At 37.2% G+C, this 22,484-nt stretch overlaps 5 protein-coding genes across 5 annotated transcripts; 2 read left to right on the forward strand and 3 right to left on the reverse strand.

The window, feature by feature from the left end:
- Positions 1–47: 47 nt before the first annotated feature.
- Positions 48–3,986, forward strand: LOC110845444 (wolframin). Its single transcript, XM_022091856.2, has 7 exons — positions 48–181; positions 250–974; positions 1,047–1,178; positions 1,294–1,398; positions 1,484–1,580; positions 1,668–2,248; positions 2,438–3,986. Exons 2-7 carry the CDS (start codon positions 530–532, stop codon positions 3,910–3,912), a joined length of 2,835 nt encoding a protein of 944 aa, XP_021947548.1. The 5' UTR covers positions 48–181; positions 250–529; the 3' UTR covers positions 3,913–3,986.
- On the reverse strand, positions 3,826–5,739 carry LOC118435050. The gene is made up of 3 exons (XM_035850142.1): positions 5,380–5,739; positions 5,049–5,277; positions 3,826–4,948 (listed from the first exon to the last, which is right to left on the reverse strand). The coding sequence occupies exons 1-3, from the start codon at positions 5,436–5,438 to the stop codon at positions 3,995–3,997; spliced, it is 1,242 nt and encodes a 413-aa protein (XP_035706035.1). The 5' UTR covers positions 5,439–5,739; the 3' UTR covers positions 3,826–3,994.
- Positions 5,740–5,837: 98 nt separating this feature from the next.
- Positions 5,838–9,732, reverse strand: LOC110847378 (phosphatidylcholine:ceramide cholinephosphotransferase 2). Its single transcript, XM_022094312.2, has 15 exons — positions 9,599–9,732; positions 8,476–9,115; positions 8,318–8,392; positions 8,102–8,242; positions 7,926–7,995; positions 7,766–7,789; positions 7,611–7,686; positions 7,344–7,537; positions 7,239–7,266; positions 7,117–7,169; positions 6,917–7,030; positions 6,787–6,848; positions 6,620–6,694; positions 6,276–6,308; positions 5,838–6,201 (listed from the first exon to the last, which is right to left on the reverse strand). The coding sequence occupies exons 2-15, from the start codon at positions 9,112–9,114 to the stop codon at positions 6,148–6,150; spliced, it is 1,638 nt and encodes a 545-aa protein (XP_021950004.1). The 5' UTR covers position 9,115; positions 9,599–9,732; the 3' UTR covers positions 5,838–6,147.
- Positions 9,733–17,604: 7,872 nt separating this feature from the next.
- Positions 17,605–21,086, reverse strand: LOC118435051. Its single transcript, XM_035850150.1, has 9 exons — positions 20,591–21,086; positions 20,289–20,519; positions 20,006–20,199; positions 19,813–19,918; positions 19,502–19,727; positions 19,157–19,420; positions 18,841–19,063; positions 18,391–18,771; positions 17,605–18,317 (listed from the first exon to the last, which is right to left on the reverse strand). Exons 1-9 carry the CDS (start codon positions 20,690–20,692, stop codon positions 18,050–18,052), a joined length of 1,995 nt encoding a protein of 664 aa, XP_035706043.1. The 5' UTR covers positions 20,693–21,086; the 3' UTR covers positions 17,605–18,049.
- An 11-nt stretch (positions 21,087–21,097) lies between these two features.
- On the forward strand, positions 21,098–22,465 carry LOC110848004 (TIP41-like protein). The gene is made up of 4 exons (XM_022095094.2): positions 21,098–21,495; positions 21,585–21,770; positions 21,850–22,105; positions 22,178–22,465. Exons 1-4 carry the CDS (start codon positions 21,236–21,238, stop codon positions 22,427–22,429), a joined length of 954 nt encoding a protein of 317 aa, XP_021950786.1. The 5' UTR covers positions 21,098–21,235; the 3' UTR covers positions 22,430–22,465.
- The last annotated feature ends 19 nt before the right edge of the window (positions 22,466–22,484 follow it).

Genomic DNA, 22,484 nt, shown 5'->3' on the forward strand with positions numbered 1-22,484 from the left:
CACTATTCTATTTTTAACTTGAGTAAAATGAAATGTGTTTGTTCTTAAGCTGTTCCAAACTCGGCTGCTGCATGCAGTCTCAAACAGTAGTCGTGGGGTGCATGAGGCAAGAGGATTATTAAACATTTATGTCTGTAAAGAAAACCAGTGTTCAATTTTCACCAGTTTTTTTGTGTGTGCTGTGAGTATCTGATTACAGAAAGCTGTTGTTGTTTGAGTAATAAAATAAAACTGTTTTTGTTATTGCAGGGTGAGGTGAACAAGTAGTGCTGTTTTCATATGCAAATGAGACAACTCGGTCAAAGATCTTCCCCATCTACAAAAGCACTGATCTGTCATCCCAAAAACAATTAAGTAGATATGCAAATAGCGTAAAAATTCTTAAGAATCAAAGCAAAATTTATGTAGAACTGTGCATAAGTACGTAAGAAGTGCGAGGAGACCCAAGTGTAGTTTGCATTACATTGCCTTGTGCTTATTTAAGCTTATTATCAATCTATCCTGCAACCTTTTATGCATAGCTGCCTTTATGGCATGTCGAGTTAACCTGAGCAAGTCGAGATCCAGGAATGGAGGAGGTGATGCTACTACTGGAAGCAAAAATGGTAATGCTAAAATCACTAGTGGATTCATCGCCCGAGGAAATTTAACAAGCCCAAACAGCGCCAGGCATATTCACTGCTTTCATAATAATCAAGAACAGCAGACTATCAATTCACCTGCATTTTCAACGCGTGCACCGTGCAAAACACCGTACAAATCCCCGATACAGTTGCAAAATTCTCTTCCACCTGGATGGACATTAACAGCAAGTTCATCTAGCACGACGACTGTAACTACCACGATTATTGCAGAAAAATCAACATCTTCATTTGGCCAGGAATCCATTCAAAACAAAGAAGGCATAATAATGGCTGGAGATATTCATGTTGTGGACGGAAAGAGGGCAAGTCGAAGGCACTGGACGCTAAGAGGTAAAAAAAATGTGAAAATAATTTATTTTTGCGCTTTTATACATATGAATTTATTTATGATTATAAAAAAAGATCGATCGGCAATGAGTGTCCACTTCCTAAAGACAAACTTGGCCGAGGACGGGTGCGAAGAGGCGCAACTGGACTTGGGGAAAAAATTACTTCAAGATAGTAAAGACCCGGAGTTACTAGAAAGCTCTCAAAGTTAGTAATAAAAATATGTCAAGCGTGTAATATATGCAGAATAACAGTTAAATGATTATGCCAATCCAAATAAAATTTGCATGATTTGATTTGATTTGAAATTAACTTGTGTTAGGAGAAAACTCTCGAATGGCTATTTATTGGTTGGTGAAATCGTCGGATCAAGGGAATGAAGATGCAACTAACCTCCTTAAAGAATGTCTGGATTCTGGACAATCGGGTAATTTTGATCGGAAGACCTAAATTGTGATTTTTTAAAAACTTCAAACGCACTGAACAACGTATTAATTTAAATATATGCGCAGGAATCACGGCTCAAAATTATCCCGATGTTATAACATGCATAAAAACTCCAACTAATGAAAAGCTGACGTACAAGGCAGCTAGACTTTTGTATTCTAAGTAAGATTTTAATCACCTTTTTGCACTTGGAGCAAAATTATATGTGGCCAATATGTAATTAGACTAACTATTAACTATAAATTTCAGACTTAATAATGGAGAAAAATTCATCACAACCACGCAACTGCTTGCAAGAATTCAATCAGAAAATCGAAAAGTGATACGCTTTGCAGATGAAGACGATGACGAATCTAATGAAAACTCCCTCGACAGCACTTTCGTTGAAGGGGACGACGAGGATGATGAAGATAGTTTGCCAAATGTGGGACTTAATGAAACATTTACATTTCCAAATTGCAGGTCGAAATCTCAATCCCCAGAAACAAAAAGTGACACAAACAAGTCATCTCGACGGTGTCAATTAAATTTCTCACACTCGAATCAAGATGGTATCAAGCTGACAATGGATTGTCTGCTACGATGTGCTTCGAAATTTAATGCTGGTGAAAATCCGACGCCATCCATCGATAGGAATCACCACAGAAGACCAAGACACGACTGGAAATTTGGATCTCAACTTAATGCATTTTTCTTGCAACTTTTAATACTTTGCGTCATGACGAAAACCATTAGCATTAAAGTGGGAGTGATACTAGGAGCGTCACTTTTATCTCTGTGGGCGTCGTTCAACTTACTTGGCTGGAGAAAGCGTTACTATAATTTTAATGGTAAACTCTGTTTCATTTCTGGTGATATCAGCGGGAAAGTCATGTGCCCATTTACTTAACATGGGCACATGACTTTCCCGCTGATATCACCAGAAATGAAACAGAGTTTACGTATGTACCTATGCAGATTCTTGTGCTTGTACATGTGTATATTTGAGTGTATCAAACACATTGTGATATTTTTTACAGATTGGAGCAAAGTTTTTGGAAGCGTCCACACCACGTGGTTTGATACAGATGCTAAAGATCGTCTCATTGCCAATTCACTCGTTCCATATCTCAGTACTTTAATATTCTCATCTGCCACTCTGTTTTACGTGGATGGATTACGCACGGTCAAAATAGTCATTTCGGGTCTAGTCATTTTTACACTGATTTATACTAATGGACCAGGTTTTCACCTCTCTGCACTAAAATTAATTGCGTTTGTCACAATTGTCAAGTTGGGGTCGTCCATAAATTATATCCTTTCGTTCTGCATTTATTATGTGGAATTCGACGAGAATCTACTCGAGTACTTGACACCATGGATGGAAAGTTTGAAGACCGTTACCCTCTATTGTGGAGTTGATCTATCCTCAGTTACTATGAACCGTTGTATTCCAGCTATCCAAATTGTTGCCATTCTCTCTTTACTCATGGGTAGTCGACGACACATATTGCAGAAAACTTTACCTGAATTTCTGGTTGCACTTTGGATTACAGAAATATTTGACATTTCTATCAAGTTACAAAACGAAATTTTGTATGTATGGATTAGTTTACTGACCAGTGTAGCAATTACTGCAATCATGTTGATAATTCACTCTCAGTGGGATCACTGGAAAATGATAATTTCGATCTTCCTTGTAATGATAACGGGGTCCGCATTGGCCGCATTGATTGCCAGTTCAGATCCGGAAAATCATATGATGATTTCTAAAAGTTTACAATTGTTGTACAACGACGAAGCAACTGTGCATAAAGGGGTCACGGACATTGACACTCTGACCCACCTAGAATGGGACGATTATGACTCGAATTGTCACCGACAAGCTTGGAAGACTCGCACACCAGCTTTCACTCAACTCTTTTGCTCTACTAAATATGGAAATGTCCCAACTGCTGTGCGGTGGAGAGGTCGTGTTTCCGTTGTGAAAGTTCGAGAAATGTCGACATCTGCTATTCGTGACGTGGCCTTCGACATAATCGTTAACTTAATGCCGTCTGAAACCAGCAGTGAAAGTGGTCATTCATGGCAACAATACCTCTCTGGAGGTGAACACCATCAGCAATCCCCTTCACCAGCCATGCTCCTCATTTCCACCGCAGATATCATGAAACACGACATGAAACAAAAAGCAATAGACTTAATCGTGAGTCTACGACCAGGAGATAAAATTGAGTTTCATGGCGTTCTAAACCCGGCCGCAGTTGGTGGACTGAGACCTGAAATCGACAATTTGCAAAGCATCAAATGCTTAGAATGCAATTCCTTTCACGTCGAGGAATTCTTTTTTCGTAATAAAAACCTCCAGAAGACTCTCCATCACTCTGACGGGAAAAAATTCAACGAGTCTAATTATTCTTCATTCCTGTCTGCAATCAATCAATTGAAAAATTTTTTTATTGAATTAATTGACACTGTGAAATCAAAGTCCAACATTACTGCATTTACGTTTTGAACATATTTTTTAAATTATTACAAAAAAGCTTAAAAGCGAATAAATAAATACATATTTAAGCTCTTTATTTCCTATTTACTTATTATCTGCCTTGCATTAATTGCACTTGCGCTACATCTTCCCAGTATTTTCGCATTCTGTTTTGAGAATTAACGACAAATGAAGGATATGCGATTCCACTTCCACCAAAACTGTTTAAAATCTCTTCTTCTCCTTGTTGTCTTTTCTTGTGTTTTCTTTTATGTTGCTGGCTCCGAGATTTTACTGAAGTCACAACGCCATCCTCAAGGGGAAGATCACCTCTAGCATATTCCATGTCATTGTCATCCTTACTTTCCCCTCTTTTGGAAGAACCGTGCTTATGTTTCATCCCCAAACGGTTTAACAATAAGTAATTTGTGGAGTCGGGGTATCCAATCCCAGGATTTACCCCATAGGTGGACACTAGCAGTGGGGACGCTGGATTAGCAAATACCCCTGAAAATGTTGAGGGGTAACGTTGCTTAGTGTCGCCGCCTCCGCTGCTACCAGAGATGAATGCATTGTGAAATCTATTAACTTTTCTCGTTGTGTGAGGATTGCGATACGGTTTTGAAAGTTGAATAAAGCTTCCATCTCCAAGTTGTCCTGTATCTCGCTTCCTACGTGTATTCGTCGCTCCATAATAATATGCAGACAAATCAGGTTGTTGGGCTGAAGGATATGAATTTGGTACTGCTGCGTAAGCGGGAATGGGGTCCGAGTGGGCACTGCTGTAAGAATCATGCTGACTTGGACTTCCGTATTGCAAGGATGGAGGAGGAGGGGCAGGGGCACCATAAGCCATGGACACACCCCCATTTGCATGATGGCCGCCACCATGAAGAGTTTTATACAGCTCAATCTCCGTTTGTCGCTCTCTGAAGGCAAGACCTTCTAAAACTATGGTGGCAGCTCCAGCGGCCATGCAACCAATTGTAAAGAGGAGCGCGGCTTGAATTAGGGTGAAATTTCCGTGGTGTGCAACTAACCCTATCGTTGATCTCGTCTGGTTCACCTAAAAAAAATATTATTCCTCAATTTCATACTGGCATTATGGTCTGTTTCACTAAATTGGTTTATATAATAACAATTTGAAGCAGCAAAACGAAACTCACAAACGAGGTCAACAGATTGTTGGCACCTGACACTAAATCCGCACTGCCTTGAAACCCTGAGGTAACAGAAGAAATGTTGAAAGGCTTGGTAACATTGAGATTGGATATTATGGAATTGGGGTCTGGAAGGTCTGGAAGTTTATCCCCAAGCATTAAATTAGTCAGAAATCGAGCCACTGGGTTGACATCGCCATCACTCTCTGAACCCCATGTGTTTTGAACTGTGAACCTATTTTACATAATCGAGGATAAATATTGCAAATGCGGAAGCAAATTTTTGTGGTGAGCACACAAATAACCTAAACGTATTTATTGATTGAACTTGTCATACCCGTTAGTTAAATAAATCAAAATAGGGAGAGACGCAACAATTTTTAGGAACAAATTCATGGTGACGGACAACTTGTGTAGACTAAAGCTTGTTAAAATGAGCAACACCTCATAAGAACGTCTAAAGACTCTAAACAGACTAATGAACTTGACCGGTAGATAATTAACCCAGTTTTTTATGACATTAAACAAACCTCATTGGATCAGGTATACAGCAGCAGGAGTCGTAATTGTAATGAATGGAAGACTCAACTCGACAATTAGTAGAAAATTATGTAGATAACTTTTACATGCTTATAATGAGCTATTTGAGCAAGTGTGAAAGTTCTTCATGTATGTGCAACAACATGATTTGCCAGGCTTGTAAATAACACAAAGCCGAAAATATAAATAATATAAAGTAATAATTTGAATGTATAGTAAAGTTTGTCATGAATTAAAATCGTATAATATTATTAATTGTATTAAAATGACATTTTGCTTTATTGTTTTCAGCTCTTTGTTGTATATTATTTTCTTTTCACAAAAATCGTCGGCTTCATGTAACATTAAATGAGGATACGTACAGCTTTACTAAAACTAAATATCACGATGCTGCAAAATTTAGATCCATGGACATTGGATCACTTATAGTAGTATATATATAGTTTTTCATATGATCAATGTACATATGGGAGACGGAAAAACCCGATAATATAGGGACTCGTCAGACTCTAAAACGAAATCACTGGACAAGAACTGATTTTGGCGAAATAGTGGATCTCAGATATTATATACTTCTTCTCGCACGTTGTTCTCTGGATGAGAACCAAGGAAGTGAGTACTAAATGTAAAAAAGAGTGAGTTATTAGTAATTGCATTAATGAATTTGTCACAAAACGGATTTTATTTTTTTACCTGTCTTGGAAGCGGCCCCCCTACATTTCCTTCCTAAAATTGAACAAGTAATTGATTTGATTAATTTAGACTCGCTCTAAAGAACTTAGTAGTTCAATGCTTTGTTTACTACTTTTGACGCATTGCAATGCGTCGAGACGACGATGAAGCAGTAAACTCGAATTCACACAACAATTAAGTATTTAATAAAATTAAATGGGATTTTGGCACTAAACTTTATATAAGTTGCTAAATTGAGATAATTTTTAAATCGCTGTACGTATTTGTTGTCGCATTTCAATGAATTACTGCTGAATTATTATTTCAGTAAAGTATGTAGTACTGCAAAACAAAAATTCCATTACCATATAACGAAATATAGGAAACCACCAAATTCTGGATAAAAAGTTTGTCGTCGACCCGTTTTGACCATTCTGTACCTGCAAAAATTAGAACAACGATAAATAAGCTAACCATCGGTACATAATTTGAGTATATTATTATACTTCTACAAGTAAGCATTGCTACTTACTTTAAGTTGCGGATTATTAGCAAGTGTATGATAAATCCAAAAGATTCTCGTCGCCACATAATCTTGAAACAATGTAAAAATTTTATTATTTTTTCTAACATAAATATCAAAATTGTTAATAAATACTTACACGCAATCAAAACATCAACTGTATAATGTCCTCGTGATATCAACATCATCACAACCCCTACTATGCTCACTATCCAGGAAGCCCAATGAAGGTAAAACAGTTTTCTTGGAGTGTCTATAAAACAAACAAAAAAATTATACCTTGCACATTAACTAATTGAAGTAATAATAATATTAATCGTTTTCAATAACAACACTTACATTCTTGAATAAAAAGGTACGCTATGCATAAAATAACTGTGTGACCAGAGTAGCTGAAAAAAGCATTGTTCACAGTTGACAGTATTATTCTGGAATCTTACATTATTATATATTATACTTACATATAATCCCCACAGTACGTGTGCTGACCTAAAGATTAATATCAACAATAATAATAATCAAACAACTATTTTATCGATTTTATGGCGAATAAAGAAAGTACTTACCATTGATGGATAAACCAAATCCACTCACAAGCTGGATGACTCGCCGGAGAATTTCAAGCACCGAAGTGGAATTGGATTTTGGGGAACAATGGTAAGTATAGGAAGCCACAGGTAGTACGGTCACATAAATAGTTATTGACCGCATGAAATATAGACATGCTAGAATAAGGAAAGCACGGCGAAAGACGATCCACCTGAAATAACAGTCGAAGAATCCACGTCAATTAACTTGTAATATAATAAGGGACTGACAATATGGCGTCTTACCTATGACGATGCAATAGCATAACAACTGCTGTGGCTAAAGTCGAAATAGCGACCAAAACATCAGATACACTAAGGGCTGTCAAAGGAAACCAAATTAAAGGTAAAGACTACTCCACCTCAAACGGATTAAAACTCAATTTATGAGATAAACTCACCCCAGTCCTGAGCTGTCACATTATCTGAAAGACAAAAAAAACAAGAAAGATGGATGAGATATTTCCAACCAAAGACATTTATCCATAACTATTTTAGGAGCATGCATTTGCGCTGGTTGGCGTTCGCGTGCGTGATTGCTAAAAAATGTCATATTCTTACCAAGTATTATGTCTGGAAGTGGTTTGTAAATGTTGCGATCAGGAACTCGTTCATGAGTTAGCGCAAGTGACTATAAAAAATTTAAAAAACACTTTTAAAGATTATACTATGCTAGAAATACAAAATAACAAATATCCAATTGACCTTTGCTTAGCATAATTCATTATTAGACTTACCAAAGTGGCCAGAACAAAATTGCAACTTAAAACCAAGAACGCAATAACAGTCTTTCTTTTCTCTTTCGGATATTTTAAAGTCACAACTGACTGGTCTGATGGGATGTCAATCCTTACTGCAGTTCGTCCTCTTTTCCCATCCTAAAATATAATGTACCGTTTTCGTAAACATATTTGGCATTCATTTCACAATAGTTGGTTTAATCTGCAACTTACGGAAGATACAGGAGAATCCAGTTCCGCATCCCCGTCATGGTCTATCCAACCATTTTCGCATTCTTGTAGCAACGGCTATTAATTAATTAGATTTAAACACAATTTCATTATTACTACAACTTCTGTAGTACAAATATTCACGCAGAAAATTGTAATACCTGGCGTTGGTACAACAAATCCCCACTATTTGTTGACATTGGACTGGAACTATTTGAGTAAATATGAGTTATTGTGGTGCCGTTGGCGTTGTTGGACGTTTTTCCTCCTCCGCCGTGATTACTAATTATGACAATGGTCTCAGTGGGTGAAAGGCGAGGTGCAGACTGACTATTTGTTGGGTTCAACGTGTTATTGTTTCCGGAAGAATTTCTATATCGGTTGGTTGAAATCCGAATTCTTGCTCCACGCGCTGTTCCGTCATCCGTTCCGGAACGCTGAGTAGTGTCGTCAATTGTAGGGGACGATATTGTTCTTCCCGAATTGTTGTGACTCAAGTCTAGATTGAGGCTGGCGTGGTGAAGGGTGTTACTATTTGGCCTATTCCTCGCGTTGCTGTCAATTGAAACTTGACTTCCACTCACAACCTGATCACTGTCCAGAACACTTGCACCCGATGAGATCCCACTGTTACTGTCACTACTTTCACTCGTGTGCCTACTATTACTATGATTAACTAAAGAGTGCAAGTTCCCACTGGAGTTGGCAACCCTCCCAGCAGACTCACCTCCTCCTCCTCCTATGATTACAGAAGACGACGGTTCTGCAAAGCTTCCATAATCAGTCTTGTCTGAGACCATTCTGCAAGGAATAAGTTTCAGTCATTACACTTTCACACACACACACGATGAATTCATTAGAATGCTAAACCAACATGCTGCACATCGTCATAAACTTTTTTTATAAGCTTTTGCGCTGTAGCTTGTAGTTATTTCGCCTTATTGCAAAATGCTCAACCAAGATATGAATGAAATAATTAATTACTATACACACTCGCGTTCGAAATGAAAGAGTATGAAGTAGTGGCGAATACTCGTCAAGTCAATATTCATGCCATAAAGCTTTAATAAAATGCAGATTATTTGGGATATGAGATGTCTCGACCAGTATAATTAATTTATATATTTTTTATCTTACGAGCCCTAATCCGACTAATTTAATACAACTAATTAAACGATAATCTCCTGATAGCATTTCTCAATTGACATAAGTTTTTGACTAAAATGGACGCATGCTTAAGATTATGTAGTAGCAATGTATGTAAAAAAAACGATGAATGATTACTTGACCCCAACACTAAGAATATTGCACAGGTAGTTTATTTTACAAAATCCTTGATCAGTTACTCCACATGAAAATATTAATTCTTTAGTATTTTTTGTATCACAATTGGTACGAGCTGTGGCAATATGCACGATTGGTCAAAATTGCCCGTACAATGTGCAGAGTAAAAAAATAAAATCTCATGACTCGCTTATCAGTCGTCCTTTCTCCGTAGTAAGCAGAGCAATAGTTCAAACAATTCCTTGATACAGTTTGGGTATAATATAGAAGAGATAACCCTGCAATGATAAGATTATTGCTATCAAAACCAAAACAAAACTTACTTGGATTTATGTATGCCGGGAACTCTCAAATATTCGAATACGAACAAAGAACTAAAATGACGAAACTATGAATTCTTATCCAACCCACAAAAACTCGACTGGATAAACCCCAACTATTCGAGGACACTGAGGCGAATATTTGAAGTTGGAGATTGATAATTGAGTTCAGTTAAACAAATCAGATCGGATCACATGAATTGATAAATCCATAAACGCAACTGTTGGAATATGCGATGGTACATCAATTCCAAATCCTAAGTTTGTAAATCAACTCATTCATGTATGTATTCTTCTGAAATAACATGCAACACAAGTACATACATACATATGTACATCTGTAAGTCCCATTCATAAATATTTCAACAACAGCAAAATAAATACGACGAGTTATATCAACGTGGTGTAGAATATGTGAGTCATCAACTATCAACTACGTAATCCAAATTGTAGTATATTTTCCATTTCGCATGCAGCTTCTGTAATGCAACTACTCAATTCACCATCCTCATACCAGTTAGTCCTCCAGTACTACATGCATATAAATAAATACGATCCTGAGTAGATCATCCACTTTTGTTTGTTAGAGCAGTTAATAGATTCGAATCTGGTTAGTTCAGTAGCTAATAGACCAATAGAAGATTTCAACATGAGTGGGATACACTGAGCAATGCAACTGAAGTTAACTATGATTAAGAGCGATCAATGCGTCACTATTTAACAATTTGTCCTGAGTCACAATTCAGGATTAAGAATGATTAACTTATGTACTACATAAAGATGAACTCATGAAAGACGCTGCTGCAATTAAGATCAATGAAGGACTCGTTTTGTCATGTTTATGGCTCCCTTATCTGTTTGCGTTAAATTACTATATGCATGTGTTTGTAGTACAGGGTGGTTCAAAAAGGATTTTTCATGGAGAAATTTTCAATCATTGACTTTCATTAGTCACAGTATAAAATAACAAATCATAATGGTAATTTTCATTCAATTTGAAAACATTTTCATAAGATTTCTTAAGTGTGAGATGGCTCTTTGTCTGCTTTCATAATCTGCGAATGCTTCCAGCCCTAACTCTCGGCGTACATTCGATTTTTATTAATCTTTGATGATTATTCGATATCATATTAACTAACTGATTTGAAGTAGTCAATAGAAATCATTGAAAATTGGTAGAACAATTTCTCTATGTAAGTCCTTTTTGAACCACTTTGTACACACACAGTACAAATATGTTCATAAGGACGGATGCACTTGAAAGTGCAAGTGCACTACTGATTATCTCTGGAGCTAACTGAATTTTCGAATCCGAGATTAAATTCATATTTTGTAGGGAATATATAAACAATTTAGTTATCTGCGTACTTTAATAAGATAAGAACATGTCCCCTAAACCAAAAATAATGATAAACTATAACCACATTATTATTAAAGTAGTTTCTTTAAAATCTTGCACAAAATACGCACGCTCTCTGTTTTTTACATGCAATGGCAGTATTATAGAGCTCGAGATTCCATACTGCCAATTTTAGGTCAAATGGTATCATGCATACACTTTTCAACGTTCATATAATTGCATATAAAAATGTGTGGCCATAAAAATTTAGATATCCTGGCGTCATTTGCCTAATGCAATTTTGATCACTTAGGATTCTTCGTTTAGACAGTGTCTAAAAATAGAGAAAAAAAGATTCAAATATAGGAACTAAATACCATTCTATGGTAATGGTATTCTATTCTATGAAACTAATGAAAGTGAATAAAGGCAAAGGTAACAGCAAATGTCAAGGTAATGCAGATGTGAAACCGGTACATGGTACATTGCAACATTCCAGCATAAAGTATGCTTTACTATTTATGTATATGCAGATATTACTAGTTTAAAACATGGGCTTGTTTTGGTAACATACTTTTTGGCTTTATGAGAGGAAAAATACATGCATATATAGATGGCAATAATAATAAAATATGACTTAAAATAGAATGAAGACTTATTCATAGCCCCATTTCATCTAAAGGAAAAACAGATTTCGTTAGGAGTTCAATCCGGTTTAGAATAAGTATACTATTTTAGAAGCGCCATACCACATGTTTTTTTACGTCATCGAGCCTTTAACTGACACACCCACACACAAAGAAATGATTTCATTGCAATAATACTCTGTTAGTATGAATGGAATGATAGCATGCAAACTTTCTTCCAGCTTGTTCTTCCAGGTTATGATTGTATGGTATTCTATTATTATACCGCCATAGCACACCACGCCCTCCATGATGACCATAAAACTTCGCAGCTACTATCTCACTATCCGCCCACTGAGTGCCTAAGTACCACTTAGGCTAATTTAGTAACAAAATCTTCCTTTTGGACCATAAAAATAATAACTATAGACATTCAGAGAGGCGAGATTTGGTGGCCTTTCGCCCTCTACACAAACTTTCACTTGTAAGATTATTGAGATATGCATATATGTTATACAGCATGTCCTCAATTGCGTCACGGTTTATGCAGATATTTGTATAGTGAGTGATATGATCTGCCTACATATTGCATAATACTTAAGACTTGTTAACATGCAACTTTGAATTGTTCAAATTGTTAGAAGAACGTATAATTGTATTCATACAGAGGCGACAACATTAATAGGTGTCCAATTTAGAAAAATACATTTTGAGATACACATAAAATTCCTAAAGTGAAGTTGAAAAACAACTTCACTTCTTGGTGACAGTCGTTGTTGGAAGGAATGTAGCAATGCTCGGCACTACAATTCCTTGGAAATAAGGTTTGGTCATGGGACGGCCAGGCGAAAGTTGACTTTGTTGGAGCATAGTGCCATGCACAACCGTAATTGACTTCATCGATCTTGCAGTCAATTACGATCTTATTCGCGTAAATTCGGAGGCGTGTTTTCCACCAAATCTCATTACTTTCTCACTACTATATTTTAGACTTGGTCAAATCCCACCCATTGGATAAAGACCTATACATACATACCTGGGCCCAGGATAACTAATAATTCATACCTTCACAGACAGAAAGTCAATAAAATATTATTTCCTTGTCGCTCCATTAAACCTATGCGGTTGCATTAATATTTTTATAACGCCACAACCACCGAGAAGGAAAAGAATGCGTCATAAAATGCTATAATAATTTCCTCTTCTCATAATTTACTTATCGGTATAAATGTCACACATTCCCAATCAATATCCCAATGTAATAATGGTTGTATGTATTTTAGCTGTTGTGTGCAATTGGAAAGTTCAAGTCAAAAATAGTCAAAATATATCGCATTAGAATTATGTATTACTCTCCCATTAGTCCCATTGATAAATTAAGGGTATACTAAATAAATGAATAGAACACACAGAGCATAATGTAATGAGTGCAGTTCGTAGCGTGCAATGGACAAACAACAAATAAAATATTCATGTGTATCAATCGCCCTCGCAATAAGAAGGTGTTTCTTCACAGCTAGGTTTGAACTAAATGACAAAATGCCTCTTGCTTGCATGAACTACCGTCCTGTGTCCTATCTGAATGGCTCAACTATTTACAAAGTAAGTCAAACTTTTTCTGCTTTCACTATGCAATGCTTGCTTTAGTAGGGATTCTCAAACCGCCCCAAGCATGAACAGCAGCATAGCACGGCACGAGAAGTGTATATTATTATTCTAGCAGACCGTAACCAGTTTCAGTAGACTGCTGATCGGTGCACATGCACTCGCCAAGTACATCTGCACCGAGCCGAAATACTACTCGCAATATTATTATGTAAGTTTTGGTCGGTGCAACCTTTTTGATTAATTCCCATTCCATAGTTCCAATTTAAACCCGATTCATGGACCTTTATTATATGAATTTTTCATGAGGGACAATAATGATATTAAATATGTCATTATTCATTAAATAAAACCATGCATATTGCCTGTTTTTATTTCTATGCGGTGATGTTAATATGTAAACTTAATTTCATTTAATTATACACCATGAAGCTATTTTCATTGTTTCTGTTAGCCTGCATAGCTGCGAAAAAATGCTTTACTAGAATGCTTTTATGTATCGAGTAAAAAAAATGATGACATACAGCGTATTAATATTGCGAACTTTCTGTACAGTTTGCCAAACTTAAGCTATGCTATTGCGGCAGTTTGAAGATTTTAGCATCCAAGTCAGATTTATATGACTCCTCTCTGTCGTAGGATCATACAAAATGAGATCATAAACACGAAGGACTTAAATTAAGAATGTAAGATGCTATACTAAAAACTGAATTATCACGTTTGTGCTATAAACAATTCTAAATAAAAATAGTTAAGCAAATAAAAATAAAATGCTTACCTATTTCAACGGCTTCGTCAAATCCTAGCTACCACCATAGAGCCAATAATTATAGTCCGAAATTGCTTTATTAGGGAGAGCAATTACTGCAGTGGCTGGATACAATGAAATGAGGGCAGTCAGGGTAGTCTTCTTATTTCTGTAATACAATCCGTAATTAGCTACATGTTTGCCCATATGACTAATTAGCTTAATTGTTAGCAACTTTCTCTCCCTCTGACGTGCCCAATATTCACTATTTCTAGAATTAGAATGCGAAACATTTATTATTCCTTGATAGCATAAAAACTATATTGATAAGAAAAGGAAAACATCCTAACCGCACGTGACAAACATATATGTATATATGCGAATTTGGTAGGAATTGAGCGTGCATAGTGTTACTTGTAACTTTACTATAATACTGCGATTGATAATTTTTAGGATTCTGTGACTCACCATGCACACATATGTACCACACATGGTCAAACTCTGGTCAAACTATCCAGACATAACTCGAAATAGAAATGCCATTTAGTAGCCTTCTTGGGAGAATGGTGTGCAAAAATAAGTTATTGTGGTTGGCCATCAAATATATATCTACATATAAGCTGTATACTAAGGTATAATTCTGCATATGATTTCTGGAAATAGTTGTGCTTTACAACTACGACTAGCTCACTTTTGGTCATTGATGAGTTTGATCGATTCCTTATTCATGACATTTTCGTTTCCTCTCTTTCAAAATTCACTCCCACAAAAGTCATGCATTCATAGCCCACAACTGTACTGTTCCCATCGTTGCTATTATTTCAGAACTCTGTGATAGCTTTGACCGTGTGTCACGCCATGCCGATACAATAGTAACGAGTCGAGAGTCATATGACACGTCTTCCCACTCTACTTATTCAGGCTAAGTGAATTAAAAATGCCGACTTTGTAACTTCATAGAACCAAGTCAATGGCACAATCAAGAATTATTGATAATGAATGAATGACATTAAACCGAACCTTATAAGTTCTAATAAGCACAACATTTAGACATTTAGTAAAAACCTACCCGACAAAGTGTTAAATTATTTAGTCAGTTTGACTAAATGATTTTGCATTTCTCTAGGGTGGCTGAACTTGATCTGACTAAATAATCATGACATTCACCCTGCGACCCACTATATTTGACTACACTACTATGTGCCACTATACTATCCAAATATACTTATTATCTAATGTTTGCTCATGTTAAGTTGCTGGTCTCATAATGCTGCTTTCCGAGGTTTTAGATAAGATAATTCCACAGAACTATACTATTATATCTCACGGATAATTCACACGTTCCCCATAAATCCACATAATCTTCTCCATTATAGTAGCTACTGAGATAATACTTTCAATTGAAAGTTTCAACAATCAGCACCGTTTTTAGAAAATTAAAATGTCGGTAATTTTCACTAGCCCAGTTGAATCAACAATTGACAAATAAATCCATTGTTTAAATTTCAATATATACAATGACTGCGTGCTTAATACAACCGAAAGCGAATTTTCGCTATAAATAACCGCTTTTTAACAATAAAATATAACAATAACCAATAACACAATTAGCAACAGCTGATACTGGTGGAACTTGTAGAGCGTTTTGTGCTTATATGTGCACAATTCAATGTAACTTTACGCTTGATGATGAGGAACAGTTACCTTATTACGTCGACTAGGAATAATTTTAAACTAGTTGATCAACACATCTGTTGCTTATGCCTTTTTAGGTACCAATGTCTGTCTAATTTATCGTATTGATCCTCCTGCGTACACCTGCCTGCCAATACTTTTCCACTAGCTATCTAGCAGTTTCGCCACCATTAAGCAAGAAGAAAAGTAGGTAACTGGTTACTTACTTATTTAATGAAACGAAGAAGCAAAGCCATAATTGCGGCGTTGCGTTGTAAGTCAAAAACAGCACCAACTCACGACGACTTGTCGACGAAGACACATAATAACCACCCACCAAAAAAGTCACGTCACCATCACATATATATTCGTTTAACGTATTATATAACAATATCACCACGATCTAATGATTAAGGAGATGAGGAGTGTCGTCCTATCTTAACATCTCCCTAAATCTACAGACTCCCCAATATATAAACTCTACTGTAACAAATGAACGAGTACAGTTAAGACGCAAATTTTCGTAAAGATAACCACCGGATGATATCGAGAGGCGCAAGTACGAGGAGTAAAGATAGGAAGTTTAATTTTAGGAGTCGAGTTGTGTAATGAATGAGTTAGTTTAGTTGAATGAGTTTTAAGACGAGGCGAGCAGTCAGTATGCGTGTTATTTAGTTAAGTAAGAGAGGCAGGCGGGGTGTGTGCCTCCATCACCAACTTCATAATGATGACTGCCACCGCTCTGCCAAATAATAATGTGCTCTCTCTCTCTCTCTCTCATTTCCTGTGCTGCGAGACTAACTAAACAAGCACTTTCTCCACGGTGAACCAGAAATACTCACTCAGCTTGGAGCTGCCTTTACTTTCTCCTTGTGACGAAATGTAGAACATGAAATAATGATGGCAAAGCAAATGTGACGAAACAAGCACAACGGAATGATGGAGACAGGCATGACTGACAATTCGATATTTGGTTGTCCCTTCACATAAAAGCCTCAGTAAAAGTGTGAAAATATGACAGGACATGACAAAGCAGGAGGAAACGGAAGCCAAATATTCAGCCAACGTCTGGCTGAATATTTTGTGGGAAAGGCGACAGCTTTTGACTGACCATTCAGTTCGTCTTCAGGTGCGTCATTCAGGTTTCAATTCAATCAATTTCTTATATGAACTGCAAAATTAAGTTTGCAGGTAAAAAGTTATGCCTATGGAAAACTGCATCCTCAATTGAACACTGGATCACATAACAACGAACTCGGGCAAATACTTTCAGAGTTGGGAAACGTGGATACAAACATAGCCAATCGTGGAATTGTGCATGCATTTTATATAGGAAACAGAATAGCGAAAAGAGTATGTACATATGTATGTGCTCATAAATTCCATGTTTTATTGGAGAACGGGATTGGTGTGTATGTGTAAGCAAGTGGTGCTTTGCCAGAATAATTGATATTCTGTTAATAATAGGGTGGTATTTTTATTGAAAGGTCGATTCGGGGCTATTTGGTATGGGTATAGTTTATGTGTCAGCTCATTTAATTTGATATGTTCTCATAGTTCATTTGGATTATAAATAGTTCAGGTTTATTATTCAGACATATCTACAACGTGCTATTGTATGATCCAGCATATTGAACGTCCCGAATATCTGCTACAGCATTTTGATGAGCACGAACTCAAGGTTATCGTTTGACTGGCTTCAGCTGTCGTTTATTTTTGAACATTTTTCTATAACAAAGACATATTAGTTATTACATACGTCATGCGTTATACACCTTAACTGACACTGGATTCACGAATGAAAACATAAACAAATCGACTAACGGAAATAAATTTAATATCCATGCACGAAAGCTGCTATGTTTGGATAGTGCTAATGGGAGTAAGTAAAGTCAATCGTGAACGAAATGTCCATTGGGTACATATTTATTGGGCATATGTTGCATGACGGACTTCCTCCCTATTAATGTGTGTTCCTTTCCTGGCAATATTTTTTTTTACTTTACCTTCCTCTTATTTTATCCTTCGTGTGTGCCATCAATTCATTGTTAATGTGCGAGTCGTTGTTGCGTCTTTTTCTTATACATGTATGAATATTGTACAAATACAAAAGCAGATCATTTATGATTTATGCATGTTTCATTGGGTTGGCGTAGCTTTTGTTTTTCTAATTTCATATGTAGTCCGTTTAACGACTCCTCCATCTTCAGGGGGATTATTTGTAGTCCCTCCTTGAGGGTCTTGTTGTAAAGGCACATTTGCCGGAACTTGGGTTTTACTAGGCGAATCTAGTTCTAAATTAGTCTTGCTTTTTGAAGGGCAGGGAACCTTCCGTAATGCCCCACTTGGAGTTGGTGGTACTGTCCCATTGGGGGCATTAACATCGTTAGCTCCTCCGCATGGGCCTCTGAGAAATGGGGACTTATGTAGGAGTACTGCGCATTGCACATGTTGTAGTAATTTTTATATTGTAATAGTACATCAAAGAAATCCCTGCCAATTCCCCAGGAACGCAGCCAGGACATTCAGGAATGCATCCCGTTGCTTTACAAATAGGACAACAGCATCCGTAACTTTTTCCAGACTCGGGCATCATACTTTTTCCACCAAATGAGCTTCCAAAGCAAGGTATTCCCAAGCGGGGGTACGAACCCACAGTGTTAAAAGTTCGTGCCCTCAACGAGACCAAGTCGATTCCTTGACTCTGATCTTTTCTCGCCTTTGGATTTGTCTCATCGCAGTCTTCAGTTCCAAGTTCCTCACAATCTTCCTCATTTGGTAAAAGCAGTCCCATCAGACCTCCAATAATTTGCAAAATCCCAATCACAGTGAACGCCATAAAAAAATCCATGAGTTCTCTCCTATTGATGATTTTCATGACATTTTTAAGACACATGTAGCTCCATAACTAAAACTATTTCCAAACTTACGAAATGACTGCAACAAACATGGTGATTATAAAAACTCCGATTGCATGAAACCACAAGATCCATCCCCAAGAGTTCTCAATCCAGGGTCGTGGTATGGTCAGCAAGGTCAACCGGGGAATGCAACAGACTATCAACCCTTCGATTATCCCAATTAACCCACCCCAAATAACCAGCCAGCCAAATGTGTCTACATACGGAAGGATGAGCCACAATATTCCGGATCCTGCGTATACATTTGGCGTTTAAATTACAACGCATTGATTCGTGTGACATGCATGATGATAAAAAAACACAAAAAAATGAGTAAATTATTTACCAACTGTAGAGCCCACAAATAAGTTGCGTTTATAGTCGAAAGTGAAGTCAACTCCAACCAGAATTGCGATTCGACCAATGGCGGAGGCGATGCAGAGCATGGTGATGTACCACGGGGAAAGTATCAAGGGGACGGTCTCCGCATAAGCCAGGATGAACATGTACGGCACAAAGAGAGCCATTGTCGCGATCAAGACGCAAAACCCCCAGAGGACAAAGGACCAGTCCGACCACAAGGCAACATCACAAACGCAGACACACATACCTTGAAAAATAAAAAATAGATTCAACCACTAAAAATGAAATACAAAATACGAAAATTTAAATTGGTCACAAATGTCCTCACAAGATCTTTCCTCGTGATGGCGAGATGGATTTTTCGCCTGGTTCCGTTTAGCTGCTTGAGCAATGCAATCCTTAATTTCATTGTCTCGTTGAGCATGGTTATCACTGGGATTTGCAGTTGTTAGTCCACATTCGATATCAACCATGAAACTTGGAAATAGGTGGGTAGCTCCGGTAAACAGAATGACTAGCATAGCAAGGCACAATTTTGTCCACCTATAACTAACCTATGGATGTATTATAACAAAGTCAACATTTCACAGCTCGTCAGGGAAATGTCATTTGCAAATAATTTTATGATTGATCATATACCCGAGAAAGAAGAAACAAGTTGCACCAATAAAATAATATTGTGCCCAGGCAGCTTCCAATTGATACAAGTATCATAGCCGTTGCCAAATTTTTTCGAAACAAGTCGCTACAAATAAATGCTAGTTTAGTTAATTAAGTTACAAAGTTCAAAGATTTACGACACATATCAATGCATATTTATGTATGTAAATACCCAGCAACCGCCATTGCAGAGCCATAAGCCAAGCCACCTCCAATTGCAAAAAATCCAAGATTGACGACATAAAAAACTGCATAGTGAATTGTAAATGCATCCAATAAGATTCCAATGAAAAAGAGAATCATCCCGAACAATGCCGTATTTCTGTGACCCACCCAGCCAATCATATAGGCCGACAGGGTTGTAGTCTGTATATACATAAATGGAAACTCGATAAATAATTTAGAAATAATACTTGGAACCACATTAGTTTTACCAGCAAAAAGACAGCTCATACTTTGATAAGAATTGCATACGTTAAGGCAGCCGTGAAGCAAATTTCCATGTAGCCCAGTCCGTACGCTTTTTGAAGAACGGGGATATAAAGCCCAAAGCAGTTGAGGAGTCCGATCACAACGCCGACCACGAACATGGCCATTAGAGCAGTGATGAGGTATTTGGGCCTGTCGAAGCCGCACGGGGGTTCTCCGCACTCTGCCATATACGTCCGACCACATCTTCGATGCACCTAAATACGTGGGCATAACTGAGATATTCTGAACATCAATTTAGGAGACGCAAGGTAAACATGACACTCACATCCGCTCCGGGCGTGCAAGGGTCGGTTGAATACAAATAATCTTGAAGAATAGCAGTGGCTCTAACATCCGCTGTGGCGAATCCACCGGAAGCACGCGACATAGCCACAGACAATACGGTCCCGTAGGCAAATCGGATAACAAAAATGTGGAATTAACTTTACAAATTGCCAAAATATATCGACAAGTTGAATCAGGTAGACTCATTGATTTACATAAAAGCGACCAATCATAATCCGTTCAGGTTTCCATGAATCTGAAGTTCAAAGATTCTGAACCTTCTGAACTTATCATTCGTTGATTTTTGAAACTATTCAAGAGCTTAAAATATGCCAAATACAATAGAAATCATTGTATTGGCAATTTATTACTCCACTAAATTCGCCATAATGTCCAAAAAATCCACCAAAATACGACTTCCGAAATGCTACTTTCACCAATACCTTTCCTTCGGCATCCACATTGCCCCATTTACTCACCGCTGCTCATAATTTGAAGTACATACATATCCCGTCGTGCTTGTTTGCTGCATAACAAATAATAAAAGTTTGTTGTTCCTAAAAAATTGATTTACAGTTTTTTGAATTTCTGTTCAAATTGTAGTTGAAATTCAATAAAACCTTTGTGTGAGTGTTTTGTGGTCACTATGCAGGTGGGGGACAGCGATGCCGCTACCGTGCCTAATCCGGCGGGCGTACGGCGGCCAGACGGCTTGAGAAGAGTTGCAATGTCAAAGCACGATTTCGAAGGATGGACAATTTCTGTTCTCAAAAGCCCAATTCTACCATCCAACTGCTACTGCGACGTCTTGGATGGTGAAAACACTAAAGGAATTGTGCTGGAGACAGGACAAAGTTGGGACTCAGTATTATCGAAGACTGATGCATTCAAATGTCAAGTGTGCAGGTAATACAACAAACATTCCATGATTCACAATTCACACACACATTTAGTTATACCAATCGTAAACCTAATTTGGCTACTATGGACTTTAGATATGGCGAAGGATTGGAGCTCAAACACCTTCCGGAGATGGTATTTCCGGACAATCTTCTTCACTTGGAGTACAATGCTTCTGGATTTGTCTTGGAATTTAACACTTTGGATGCTATGAAATTAATGTCCACGACGGACACACATTCCGTTCGGGTTGCAATGTCGGAACCTTGGCAAGCATCCAAGTAAGTTTAAAATAAGAATAAATGATTATATAAGATTCTTACCGAGTAATGTATATGATACCTTTAATTTAATTATTAGGGTTGAAATGGGTTTACCCAAGGATATTTTACATGACTTTAACTGGACATTTACTACAGAATACAAGGGTACCCTGAAGGAAAGGGGTAACAATTCATATAAATCCGAGCCATTATTCCGGGTTGAAACTAATACGTCGGATAAACTAAACCTGGAAAAACTAATGCAAAAAGAACAAATTTTATTCTATGATGAGCTAACGCTTTTCGAAGATGAATTGCATGATAATGGAATTTCAAATTGCAGCGTAAAAATTGTAAGTTTTGTTGATATCTAAATTTATAAATTCCTCATCCTTCTTTAGTTAAATAATTTTTCTTGATTATAGAGAGTGATGCCTTCGGGATTTTTCATTCTGCTGCGATACTATTTGCGAGTTGACCACGTTATGGGCAAGGTCTGTGATACCAGAATTCATTTCGAAAAGGGAAATCAGTATTTCTTGAGACAATACCAATGTCGAGAAGAATCATTCAAGAATCTTGGCACCTTGGACCCCCAAACGTTTTCCGACATAAATATTCTCTATAACCATCTCCCCATAAGAACAGAAATTATTGACAAGATTTTTATAACGTAATAATTTAAATGAATTAAATTCCACATGCTTTCAAAACTTTCTGCGTACATATGTG

The sequence above is a fragment of the Folsomia candida genome, unplaced genomic scaffold (genome assembly GCF_002217175.1).
Source record: "Folsomia candida strain VU population unplaced genomic scaffold, ASM221717v1 Fcan01_Sc003, whole genome shotgun sequence".
NCBI classification, from domain to species: domain Eukaryota; kingdom Metazoa; phylum Arthropoda; class Collembola; order Entomobryomorpha; family Isotomidae; genus Folsomia; species Folsomia candida.